The sequence below is a fragment of the Hetaerina americana genome, unplaced genomic scaffold, assembly GCF_022747635.1.
Source record: "Hetaerina americana unplaced genomic scaffold, ioHetAmer1.1.p SCAF_2, whole genome shotgun sequence".
NCBI classification, from domain to species: domain Eukaryota; kingdom Metazoa; phylum Arthropoda; class Insecta; order Odonata; family Calopterygidae; genus Hetaerina; species Hetaerina americana.
This window is the reverse complement of record NW_027286763.1, coordinates 31645001-31659427: the sequence shown is the minus strand read 5'-3', so window position 1 is coordinate 31659427 and position 14427 is coordinate 31645001. Positions and strand designations below refer to the sequence as shown.

Here is a 14427-nt window from a genome sequence, read left to right as displayed (position 1 = left end):
GCATGAAAAATTCGGATGTCGATACCCTCATCCTCATGTCAACTATTTTTGTTGCGAAAGCAGGAAGAATTAACGTCAAGTTTTTAATGCAGATCGTAACAACTATTGCAAAGTATCGTTCTGAACAGCGGGGTTGACTCGCTTCCGGTTTTACATCAAATTGGAGGATCGAATGAGAAATCACACCAACATTAGACAAGCGCTTCCCAGAGAGGTTGTTAACTGCTTTCCTTTCTCCCGCCCACACGAAAGCACCTTATTGGCCTTGCAGTGTATGCTGAGGTGAAGTAAATGAAGGAGATTGGCTCCTTCCTGTGAACATTAAAAAAAGTCCCGCCTTTTTTCTTGCGCCGACGCCCCTTGGCGCATCGTACAATTGACGCACTAGAGGCCTTCGCATCGCGGCTCGCCGGCCGCCGCAAGGAAGTGAGGGTTGGCGCGAAACGAGGTTATGGAGGAATAAAAAATTCTCCGTAGATAAATTAATTCAAGAATTTCGGAAGTCTCAGCCATTTTTTAAGAGGGCTAAGTAACATACGGTCTCGCAACTCCAGTTTTCATTTCGATCGCTTTAGTTAATGAGGAACTCGAGAGACGGGTCCAAATATTACCTATTCTTTCGATATCATTATCATGCGTCACACGACACGAAAGCCAAAACGAATAAACTAGTTTGTGGTGTTTATAGAACTGTACAGAATATATCGGAGCGGTACAATATTATGAAGTTCCCACTTATTCAACCGGATTAGATTTATTTTAACTAGTTAAGAGACTCTGAGGCTCGTTGCGACGAACAGTAATGGTCAAAACACGACTTCAAGGAGGAAGTACTTAATTTTACCTCTAATTTATCAATTGGTTTCATCCACAATTGCATACAAATTTTCGCAGTTCTTTTATATGTCATTATAATGTCTTTTTTAATGCAAGTGTTGGTAAGTTCACCCACTGGCACCCGTAAACTTTCACTGGTTCAGTTGGGTTTTACAAGGTCTTCGCTGGTTTTCTCAATACCCATGCCCGAAGCGAGGCTCAAAAAACGAAGGCTTTAGGGGTACAATCTGCATTAATGACGAGACTAACCTGACCGAGTGGGAATCAAAAGTTAGTTTTTGCGATTCAAAAATAAATGTGTACCCTTTTCCCAACGTTTTGTAAGGTTCTGACCTTAAAGTAGTTTTTCTTTGGAACATGAATGAGATGATGCAACGTTGGTTCACGGAAACATGTAAATACCCGAAGATTGGAGAAGTGCGAAAGGTCGAAGTCGGACAGTCATTTATGAGATCACTATTTGTAAATGAAACCAATCAAAAGAGTATATCTTGAACAGCTGGCTCCTTGCAAACATTTTCTTTTGATCAGCAAGACCGTTTCCCAACTTTGACCGTTGGTATTATAATGACTGTCTTTATTGACATTACTAGCTGAATACCCGGCTTTGCACGGGTTAGGGAGAAACAATAATATAAATATACTACATAAATAAAAACAACAAATTATAAAGTACAATAATACGCTACTTCATACAAATTTTAGAATATTTTTTATTTAACACCTGTTTATAAACTACATTTTTTGTTTAATATCCAGGAGAAAGAATATATAAATTTTTAGGCGAACCTACTCTGGAGCAAGCAACATAAAGTTGCCCATGGCTAAAACATGGCGATCTTAGATCAACACCACAAAACTTTAAAGACTGTCCCTGTGATTTATCAATGGTAATTGAAAAAGCTAGCCGGACTGGAAACTGTAATCTTTTAAAGTTGAAGGGAAGATCAGTTGGGATTAGAGGTATCCGTGGAATAAAAATTATTTCACCTTTTCCAGTTAAAATGACTGCCTGGATTATATTTTTCATTAATTTTGTCACACACAATCGTGTCCCATTGCAGAGTTTTGGTGGATCTAAATTTCGCAATAAAATGATTGGAGATCCTACTTTAAGTATAAGGCGATGTTGTGGCAATCCAGCTGGATCAAGTGAATTTAGGAATTCCGTTGGATAATTGACGGCTTCGTCAGCATCCACTACGGTATCAACCGATTTATATTCAATCACGTCTCCTGGCAGCATGGTTAGTATCTCCTTGTTAATTTCATCAACATCATCGTTCTTAGGAGCAAGAATGGCTCTTTCTCGCAACCATTCTAAATTTTTATAATTTTGATTAACGTTAGGATAGACTGCTTGTATCGTGCCGCGGACAGTTTTCACCGATACACAGAAATTTGATGACAATTTTATCATACCAGATGCTTCAATAACTAATCTATCTTCTCCAATCTCCAAAAGTTTATTTGCAAAATTTTGAGCACTCCCATCTCTTAAGAGGATTCGCATGTTTTGTTTAAGGCTAATTTCTTGGACATGATTCCATAGAACAGAATGTTTTAAACAGGCATAAATTTCATCGGCTGAAGTCGATTTTGGAATGACAGGCAGAGTTTGACGGAAGTCTCCCCACAGGAGTACCAGAGCTCCTCCCATTAAACTGCAGTTTCCTCTAAGATCTTGAAGTGTTGCGTTGAGGGCCTCAAGAGATTTTTTATGAGCCATCGTACACTCATCCCATACTATCAATTTACATTCTATAAGAACTTGTGCCTGGCCGCTTGTTTTATTTATATGACATGTGGGATTTTTCTTGTCGGGAAATATTATGTGGCAACTTAAGGGCAGAGTGGGCTGTTCTTCCTCCTTCCATTAATGTCGCTGCAATACCTGAAGATGCAACGGCTAGAGCAATTTCTCCATGAACCCTGATTTCAGCGAGAACTAAATTAATTAAAAATGTTTTTCCCGTGCCACCAGCAGCATCAAGAAAAATGATACCTCCTTCTTGTTTATCTACTTGATCCATTATTGTATCGTACGCGAATTTCTGATCTTCATTAAGAAGTGGCTTTTTATCCGCGATGTATGCTTCTAAGTCTAAGACATTGTAGCTAGTTTCACGTATATAATCTGGATAAAATACACCCTGTTGATCTTTTACAGGTGCAAAAAGACCGAGTACCACTAAAGTCTTGTTAACCATGGTGATACACTTTTCCTCCAAAATAATCAAAGTTTTATTAAAAATGTCGGAGTTAAACGTAATATCCAATGTAGGATTTTCACTTCGAACTTTAGCCAGTATATCCTCACTCATTGATTCTTTATATTTTTCCCATATTGTTTTTGGGTTAGATGGATTACAGGAGGTTATTATGATGGCAAACAAAATTCGGATTTGTCCTGGAAGAGAAATAAAACTGGCCTCTCGCAATGAGTCATCCCAGTGTTGATCTCCTTCTAGCAACCCTAAATTCTGGCAAGCTTCTCTGAATGTCTCACATATTTCTCCGTTTACCGTTCTTAATTCTCCAAATGAGCGAGGTCCTCTAATGGTATGTAGAAGCATTCTTAAAAAATAACATTCGGCGTTGTTAGGATGGACTGTGTAGACTCGGTCCAATGCGTCACATGAATAAATATTATTCTCAGGATCAAAGTTGCCCATTTTGCTTCTACAAAAGACTTTCCTTGATGTATTCCACGTATAATATCTCGGAAATTCTGAATACAATAGTGTTCTTGCAAAATTATCCTGCTGGCATGGTTGGAAAAATGCTGTTTCTATGACAGCAAAAAAGTAAACAAATTACATACATACAAACAAACACTCTCCTTTATGAATACAATAGTGTTCTTGCAAAATTATCCTGCTGGCATAGTTGGAAAAATTCTGTTTCTATGACAGCAAAAAAGTAAACAAATTACATACATACAAACAAACACTCTCCTTTATATATATATAGATAGATTATCTACGGATTGACAACATTCTGGAACAAAGTGTACAGTCTATGAATTCGAAGGACCTCCAATGTGGATCTCGGCACATGGAAAGTGCCCTCGCCCATGTTATACTTCAATAATAAACTTTCTACGCTGAATCTGAGACGTTCCATCCCGTTGCAGTCCTTCGGAGGCAATTGCCCCACACCTTGAGTTGGGACGGGCGCACTTAAAGAGAGACCGGTAGCTGCTTGGTAGATATTTAAAAACCAATAACTATATGCCCAGATGCTATCATACTATATAAGAAATACGAAAGACGTCTTTTTGTATGTTGGAGTATGTGTGTATTTCGAATCTACTGAAAGACCGGCGTAAGCCTTATACCATTTTTAGGCTAAGAACCCAAATAAATGGATAATTCGTAGTATGGATATTCTTCTCAAATATCACTCTAATACATTGTTATACAGGCGCTCATATTTTTAAGTAGAAAATAAAAGAGGTGCAAAAAAATACTGTAACATAACAGTTGTTTTACGTTACATTGAATTCCATTTAAAGCTTTTGTTAAATGGTGTTAATGGTATAGAATTATGTCATAGATTAACTATAGCGAGTCAAGGAATGAATTTAGCATGCTTTAATAATACAACTATGGCTTATATTATAGTTTGTCATTAATTCCCTTTCTTGGGGTAGTTAAACTTTAAAATGTAGCCATTTTTCCTTATCGCTTTTCCCAAGGTTATTTTTCTATCTTCTTACTGAAGCGTGGGCAAGGAATTGCGGAACTATGGAAGAAGACTCCGAGGGTGTTAGAGCGTATTCTTTTCATTCCAAGCTGTGAGTGAACATAGCATACATCTAACTGACAATCAGATAAGTGCAATAATGAATCGTTCGCCGAGCACTTCAAATAACCTCTTGGTCCCCACCTCCCATTCCTGACGGTGCCCTAGGCAAAGTGGGCCTACTTGCTATCCAGTTAACTCCAACTCGCAATGCCACCCTTCTCGAATTCTGATTTCCAATGGAATGATTCAGTGGCGTTCGGGAGGAATGGCCGAAAATGGTGGAAGTGTCTCTCACCTATTTATTTTTGGGGTGAAACGTGACCGTGCTCTGCGCTGCACATTTCAGATTTCCTACCGGTTGACTTTCCAAAAGTGTCGTAACCGTCACTAATTTGAACTGAAACCCACGACAGTTGGCCCGGATGCTCACTATGCCCCGAAGTTATTAACAAGAGAAAACCCTTGAGTCACAACTCGTTTCCGCGCGGCGGAGCAGATGAAGGACATTTGGCGGCCCAAACTCAGGCGGGGTTTTTTTACGTAGTATTATGGCGCGTATGCATTCGAGAGGCATGGGTCGGCGACCTTGCTTGCAGAGAGAGCTGGTTTCTGGACCGCTCTCTTTTCATCTCTGCGGCGAGCGCACGCGACGAGAATTGATGCGTGAAATTCTTCTGTACACACTATTCCTCTTTTAGCTTCAGCGACCGCAATGCTTATTTACCCATAGGAAGCAAAAAATTTCCGTAAAACTAATAAATCTTAGGGCTGAAATACAAATTAATTTAATCGAAAGAGTAAACGGATAGGCTATTTATGGCGATAAGTGGTTCGAATTTAGTGATTCCGTCTCAGCAGAAACGTCACGGGACACATTTCGAATTTCTATTTCTAGTGACCTGTTAAACATTCTACGGCTCAAGGTTTAGTGGTTCATGGATCAATTGCTATTAAAATTATCATCAATTCGAATACTATCATCGTTTTACGGGGTAGTGGACCAGGTTAGAGATGTCGAGATTTCCTTTGAATTGACAACTGCTTTCCTAAAATTGGGTACTGGCAAAAGCACTTCTAGTTGTTACAAATGGAAAATGTTCATTCTCTAACTTTTTAAGGCGCACAGAAATTATGAAAGGTTTTGAAAAAATAAATTTTTCTAAATGACCGGCCAGACCATCGGCTGGCGAAATTAGCTTTCATAGTTGCGAGCAGCAAACCTTGTTAATGCATATGGTGATCACTTCTTTTATAATGCAGTTTTTTCACCAAAAAATGATAACCTGAATCAACGCAAGCACATTCTAATATCCCTGCTAATTAGCTACAGATATTTTTAAAGTTTTTGAACTTCATTGAGAAAATTTCTCAAAATAAATTAGGAATATTTTTATAATAGCACACATATGAAAAAAAAAATATATATATATGTATAATATATATATATATATAAAATATATATATATATTTATAATATATATTATATATATATAAAATATATATATATATATATATTTAAAATATATATATATTATATATATATATATATAATATATATATATACACACATATACACATACATATATACATACATACATACACATGCATACATATACATACACGTACATCATCAGCATTTCCACCCTAAGATTGGTTTACTTCATTCCTCCATTCTTCCCTATTTAGTGTTAATTCCCTCACCCTCTGCTAGATTCCCTGTTTTACGTCTTTCTTAATTTGCCCTATGTAATTGACCTTCCTCGCAGGATCTTTCCTTCAATTTTGCCTACCCGTATATATATGTACATACACACACAAACGTTCACAGTGTCATTGTGTGCCTCTGGTCTCGCTTATCGCAGATTGATAACGGGAGTAACTTTGTACATGCAGCAATGACTATTTCCGCTCTGACAATCGTGTCACTTATTTTCAACTTTATTTTCCTTTTCGTACTCCTCGCAATAAATGTCTCCTATATTCCGCCTCTCTGATTCCCAGCGTTTTCTTTTTTTTAGCAGACCCCCACTTTTATATAGAAAGATGATCATAAAATATTTCCTGAACCTCTCTGCTTCGACTGTTTCTTGTATCTCACTCTTTCAACGTCACCCGTTACAGTGCATGCAGTTGTCACCATTTTGTTTTGATATGTACCTTCTTCTTGCCCCTAACCCTATGGTATTATTTGTTTTGCTTAAACTGATGCACAAGGGGAAACATGCTATTTTTGGTGAGAATGTGATAAAACGTAGATTAAGGAACACCGCTAATGAGCCCTATCCCAGGGAATGATTTGGGTCAGATTCATGATGTGATTGCAAAATGCCACCTACAGTTACAAAATTGCAGGGCAAATGAATTTTCAAAGCTACATTGTTCAAGCGATTTTAGTAAAATAGAAATAATATTAAAATTTACGGGTTAAAAAATTCGAGCGAGTAAGAGGAGAGGAAATAAAGAGGAAATGTTTTATGATCTTCAGATTTGGGATGGAAAGAACGACAGAGAAAGCAAATTGGAGCGACAAATATTAGGAAAATGATAAAGAATGGATTACAAGAGAGTGGATTGGGAAGTTAAAATTGAATACATTCAATAGGAGTTTGGGGAGAACTTCGAAAAGGTGACGATAAACTGATGCGAGAAACCTATGGAGCAAAGGAAACGAAAAATCGGTAATAGCAGGGTGACATTTTAGATATTGGGACGAGTGCGTGCAATATATGAATGATTAATAGAATACAGTGAAGAAAACTATTTGGATTATGATATAATAGACCTAGGTAAATAAATCAATGCAGCCGAAAGATATACAGGAAAGGTGGAATAAATATGGGTGGAACTAATCCCTATAATAGTAATATGCCAGTGGATGGAAGGATACTTAGATGTCACCATCTTTCAAGTAGTTCAATGAATACTAGATGGCGAGATGGAAAAATCTCCGCGGGAAATGAAGTTGAACAAGGAAGCTAAGTTAAATAATGTCACCAAGCAAAATTACTTAAAGAGTGAAATGAAAAGGAAGCGGTTTCGTAGATTCTTTTTCTTGGAATTTACGAGGAAGCAGTTTGCGTTTGGCTTTGCTAGGAGACTGCGTAACGTCATCGGTAATCCCTATTCAGAAGAATAGTAATGCAGCGATGAGGTCGTCATAAATAGTTCGATCGGTTGATATCACGCCATCATTCGTATCTATTCATTAAGTCAACTAATGCTCTTCTCTCTGACACCTCCATTTCTTTCTGCCGTTTCACCACAATGTAAATTTGGCTTATTGTGAAAAATCGATTTTAAGTATTTTCTTCATTTTTTCAATTTCCACTGGAAAGAAACTAAAGATCAATCACAACTGTTCTCGCGTTCAGGAGTGGCTCTAGGACTTGATAAGGGGGATAACCTGTTTCTTTGAAGTAATCAGATTAATTTTTCGCCATATGCCCTTTCTCGGTACTTTTACGGTTAAGAATAATCTAGTACCTGCAATATGTGCGATTTTTCAACTCTCGAAACTTTTCAGTCGCATTCACCTCTGAATCAGTCAGTTAATCCAAGGTCACCGCCCGCAACTTCCTCCGGCAGTCATACTCAGGAGCGGTTCTCTTTCCTTTTTATCCTCTTAACGTATAATGCAATGAAGGAGTATTCCCCCTTTACAACCATAGGCAATATCGATGTGCACATTTATAAGTTTGCTGAAATTTCAAACTATTCAATAGCGGCGGGTAACAAACTTTTATGAAAGCACTACCCAGTGTAATAATTAAGTGATTTATTTATCTTTAAGAAAATGCATTTCTTAAAAAGGAAATTAAGTTGAAACAGTTCCTTTCCTCAATATTTTCAATAAAATCTTGTGCAATCCTCTGATTTATTTGCTAATTAAAATGCATATTAAATAAAAATAATGTAATTTTGAAAATATACTATATACTCGATTTTCTGTCGTTCTGTAACGTTGTCTCTTTTGTTTGCACCCGAATTCGTACTCGCTTGGCCTCTTATTTGTCCTAATTCTCATCCCTCAAACGAAGTGAAGTTTTCCTTGCGTTGAGGGGAATTACGGATGGATCACTTGAATGATTACGCAAGAATACTCTTAATATCTAGTCATGCTGCCGTTAGCGTATGTTGAATTGAAAATTTTTCAAAAGCTAGGAGTACAATCCTTGACAGTTAGTTGGTGTTAACAATTTAAACCTCCAAAACTGAGCTCACTCCTCCGAAGTTAGCTCCACGTCTCTACCTAAATCTTCGTGACTGAAGGTGCTTATTAAAAAAAATAAAATATCCAAGCGTTCAGTAATAGGTTTTAGTATTTTATCATCAGATGAATATCAAAAACTAAAAATTGTGATTCTACTTTTCGCGGAGCGAAGACAGGCTTCTTATTATACATAGGTTTCATGTGACCAATATTTTTTTCTACTAATTCTTAATATAATTCTCCTTTTATTGCATAATCTAATAATTATTGTACACAAAATCGCATTAGCTAATTTTTTATTCAAACCGATGTGGTGGGTGAAGTAACTATAAACTCATTCCTTTACTTAATAAGTTCAATTTTCTTTCAATTGCTACTCTTAAGGAGTGATAAATATTGAAGACATTTAAAGAACAAACCCAACTGACAATCGATTGTTAACGATCAGTTTTTCTCCCCTAGTCTCCCTGGGAATCTCTTTTTTTTCCCTTCTTTCATCTTTCTGGCGACTCCTTTGTATCTGAAGGTGTTATGAAATCATCTTCAAAACCATAAGGACATACATTACAGCAGGATTAATTATTGCATAATTTGATTTTATTCGTTGAAAATAAAATCACGGAACGAACTACTGTAATAAAAGAAGAAATTTGCAAAGAGGAGAATTCATGACGAAATGTAGAGTAGAGTAGGAGGAGAAGAAGGCGGGAAATAGAAGCATAAGGGACGGCATAAATGAAAGCAGATTGTATGGGCAGTGGAATTAAAAATTTCTATTTTCTGCACCATATAAATAATCTTACCGGTTTTCTGGGAGCTCCAAAACTTTTAAATCTAAATTAGATCACATCAAAAGTCGATAAGATGGCATCTGGTTTACCACAGAAGTAGATTTCTAATTTAGGATTATGAGAAAGATGTCACTGAAGTACCACTTGTGAAATTGATAATAGGCGACTAGGGTTTGAAATAAATGAAAAAAATAACGAAGTGGTTAGATGACTAGTTTCATCGGCATAAAAACTGTTACAACAATAATGTTGCTATATCTGACATCAATGCTATTTGATAAAAGTTTGAGGAATAAATGATTGTTAAAATTCAATTTGCATCATTATCGTTGTAGTTATAACCGACGTAAATTTTGCATTTTAGGACAAATTTACACTTTCTTAAAATATAAAAGAACTTTTTTAACATTTGCGGATATAAAACTGTACAATTTTCGATTCCTTTCCGCTCCAAACATGAATGCTACTATTCATAGGCTTATCACTTTGTCGTGATTATAGTTGAAAATAGGGAAACCAACTCTCAACTCGACAAATCCCTTCCACCCTTAAATACCTGACCTCCAACGTCAGCTTTCAGCGCCACCAGACTTTTAACATGATATCATCAAAAGACCTTACATTGGGCATTGGGCGTCGTCAGGAATGCATCATTATATGTGAACGAATTTAAATATAATAACCACATTTAACGTTTGTTATTTAAATTTATCGTGACTATAACTTGGTGAATATAGCACTAAGAAAATCACACAATGAAAAATATGGGTAAATATGACCGCATTAGAGTGAGAAACATCAATGAAAAAAGTGAAACAAATAGCTCACTAAAAATTGAAGTAGTGAGTTTACAAAGTAGGGTCATACATTCCATTAAAGTCAATAAAGAGCGGGAATATTTGTTCATGCATGCCTTCATTCCGAAACGCACACTGTAAAATGTCACTGGAACTATAAAATATAATATTTTGACGGTCATTTATGTGGATTATTTGCCTTCTCATTAATTCAGAGACTGTCTTAAAATTATATCTAACTTGATTAATAAAAACCTAAATAATATCCGAGGTTTAAAAGTTTTATTTAACTACAAAATTATATTTATTCACTTCAGAAAAGCAAGATTATTCGCTTAAAATCACATGGTAACTTCAAAGAAACAAAACAGCCTGTTGTCTAAATGCAACGATGGCATTTAAACTCGTGACCTCGCTGGTAGACGCGCATGTGACGTCCCCAAAGATTCCATCACGGGCCTTCGCCGAAAGTCTGCAAGTCGGTTAAAAGCAGCATCCGCGAGTGAGAATGGAATCGGTGAAATACAAATGCAGTTGGAAATACAATCGTCCAAAGTCCGTTAACACTAAGTTTCAACCCGCGGTACTAAGCGTGTTTTCTTAGTCACGATTATCGAGGAGAGCAACTGTCGGGGGTATTTACTAGACGGGCGAATAGATGCTTTTTAAATGGCGGTTGGACACATTACTTAAGAGCGAGTGATTTGCTAACTCCTATTGTACGGCGATAAGTGTCGATGTGCCCTTTTTTGTAATCGTTTTCAGATCCATAAATTAAGGTAGCGTTCAAAATTAGCGCTATAAAAGCTCCTTCAGAAAGAATTGAGAATCATTGCCACATCGATTGCACCGCATGTAATTAATGGAGTGATTTTTCAATGAACTATGTCGAATCTGAATAAATTATAGAATCAAATAGGCCTTGATCATGGCACGTTAAGCACGCCGTGATATCACTTTAATTGTAAGACGAAATATTTCATTTCTAATAGTAAGCAGCAGAAGTACATTTTATCCGAGGACGGGATGGACTAGCAGTAAATCGCCGACTGACATATTAACCCTTCCCCTTAATTGTCGTCCATGAGTGCACTCTAAAGCTTTAAAGCTACCTACTTGCCGATTGAGCCTTACTTCTCTTTGGCATAGAAACTTCCATAGTAGGTGAATTTGGATTCTTCACGGTGCACATGGAGGTGCCGAAGGTTTAGAAGAAACTATTAGGATTGCCAATCCCCTGATTTGGAAAATTTTATTGTTTGAATAAAACAACTGACGCTCGACTGCGACGTTATTTCCATCCCTCCCGACCTTCTGTGTAAATTGAAATTTTGACACACTACAGAGATTACGGAAACATTATGAGAGAACAAGATAATACAGATCAAATATTCTATTCGATAGCTTTCAACCTGTAACGACATTTGCTATGTGAAAGAAGGCAATGGAAGAGTGAAAAGTCTGCATCTTCTCGCATGAAAGTGCCTAAATATTGTTCTCGGCTCAAATTCATTTAATGAACATGAGTTCGCCTCTTCGTTTGCTTTCCTTCGCCAGCGGGCCCTGGGCACAGTCGGAAGGAAAATGATGAGCCGTTGCCCAGGGCAGGAGCCAAGAACAAAAGTTAACAATTGCACAAATCTGAATTGAAAGATGAAGTCGACTAGTTGCATTAAGAGCCCGTTCCAGAGGAAAATTGAAATATAAAAATTACCCGTTCGGCACCCCTTGTCCGAAACAAAACCTGTTTCTCACGAATATAAGACCCTATTTAAAAATAAAATAAATCTTGACCGTTCAATAGAGACAATGGACATTGAAAACCCCTCACTAATCATTAAATATATGTGAGAAGGCTCCTTCCAAGCGTTTTGCATAATCTTTTTAACGAAAGAACATATTTAACAGTGAGTCTTGAGACTCTTAGGTAGTAATATACTATAATAAAATTAGATGCTAGCGAGTATATGCTGATTTTTACGGTGATAGTCTTAGCGCCACGTTACCTAAAAATTGTCCCTCAGAATAGTCCCAAAAACACTGGTTTGATATAAAAAGCATTATTCGGATCAATTTAAAAAATGGGGCTGCATGTACGAAATTCCCCCGCCACTTCTTTGGATAGTCCGCCAAGATTCGGCATTGCGTAATGTTCATGCGCGTGACGGGTCTAAGTGCTCTACGTTCACAACTCAATGACCGAGTTTTGATGCACGACCATTATTTGGTAATAATGACAATACACAATTACAGCATCGCTCGTATTTTCTGCCTTCTTGGTAGGCACTTACGTTTAGCTGTACGAAGATCATCGAAGCATTAAAAATAATTTCAAGACGATTAAATAAAATTTTAATGACAAGCAGTATCAAACTAGGATGACTGAAGCACTGTGAGCACGGCATAACAAACAATTGCCTTGTTCCTCGCGTGGCGATCGGACGCGAGATTAGACAGGGTGGTAAATACATATGAGACTGATGAACTCGTCCCGTGAAACATAATAGCCTGGTCAGTTTAAGGGTTATCACATTAAAATTGAAAAAGCGGGAATAAAAATTTAATAATACTTTTAAAATTCTCATAATTATCAAATTCAGCCGCTGGCCGACTTTCATAGTGATCGGCTTGAAATACAAAGGTGAAGTAAATCCGACATTAGAAAAAAAAAACGTTGGGGACAGCGCTAGAGAGCGGGAAGAAACTTTATTTTAAGTATCGACGCCTTCCACTGCATTACTCAGGACTTCACAACTTAGACATAATGCAAGACTTTTAAGAAAAAATATGCCGTAACGGCATCTTAATTTAGTGATGATCCGTTAGTTAGAGAGCGGGAAGAAACTTTATTTGAAATAACGACGCCTTCTACTGGCATTACTCGAGTCTACAAAGCTTGAAAATTATTGCAAGAGAAATTAAACCGTAACTGCACTTTAATTTACTGATAACCCGTTAGCCCTTGCCTGTAAGGAGGTTTGAAACGAAAGTTAAAATGATCAACCGGCACACTTATAGAACGAGAGTACACCACATATCCACAGAAAAGAGGATGTATGACGACACTTGCGAACTGCACTTTCCATGGAGGATTGATGGGGAAGGAATGGAGGAGTGTTGATAAAATAAAACACTTACATTCCCGACATGGAAGCCGAAATGTCCACTCTTTTCCCTTCACGACACCACCTTAAAATGATCTTCGGCACCCTTCGCGAAACCACCAAGGGACGGGCCCGAACGCAACCACTTCACTGGTCACTTACCTTCTGATCGGAGGTTTCCTTCTCCCCCACTGGATCCTCACTCTAATGTGAGAGGGTCTGCGGTCGAATTGAGGAAGACGGCGTAGTTCAATCCCTCGCGGAAAAGTGTTCTCGATTGAATAACCGAAGATGACAAAGGCCTCCCCTCTCCACTGCTCTCTCCCTTTCGCGGCCTGGAGTCCTCTCTCTTCGGGCTGGATTCATTCGCTGCTGGCAAGTATGTTTCTTTCTCCCCACTATTTCCTAAGAAACCGGCTGGTTTAGACCCTTAAAATCCTATCACAAGAACGTATTTCGGACTGGGGCTGCTGCAGCACCAGAATTCCTTCTTCCAATCGGTGGGAAATTAATATTTCGAGCGGCCCCAAAGTTAAGTGTAAGTTCTCCGGAAGGCGCCCAATCCTTTCTTTTCTGTGTGGCGTTCGACGGCGCTTTTTCAGGGACAGTGACGGGAGAGAGAGGCCGAGAGAGAAAAGAATTGGTCAGTCGGCCGAATGGGTCCCTTGTTGCTGGACTACCAATAGGAAAAAGACTCCTGGAAGGCGGGCGCTAACTGCGGCTTTTATACACGCGCATTATGCGCTTGTGTGTATAGCACCGGTGCGCGTTTGTGTGCAGGGAAGGGGTTTTTGGGGAGGAGGGAGTGAACGCCGCCAGTCTGAGGAGTGTATGGGGAGGTGGGGTGGGCGGGAAGGGGGCGTCGGAGAGAACGCGGGAAGGAGCAGGACATACGGCGCTGGCTAGAGTGGGGGGAGTCGAGACCTCAGTCAGTCAGT

At 38.2% G+C, this 14427-nt stretch overlaps 1 protein-coding gene across 2 annotated transcripts in view; it reads right to left on the bottom strand.

Moving 5' to 3' along the window:
* e (nonribosomal peptide synthetase ebony) overlaps positions 1-14200 on the bottom strand; it is a 61234-nt gene extending 47034 nt beyond the window's left edge. The window contains exon 1 of one of the 2 annotated variants that reach the window (XM_071584677.1): positions 13652-14200. Coding sequence is in view for 1 of the 2 variants with exons in the window: in XM_071584676.1 (XP_071440777.1) it covers positions 13524-13534 (11 nt within the window). In the remaining variant the exon portion in view is untranslated. Of the gene's footprint in view, positions 1-13523; positions 13610-13651 lie in introns of those variants that run through there. The other variant, XM_071584676.1, reaches the window with a different exon arrangement.
* Positions 14201-14427: the final 227 nt, after the last annotated feature.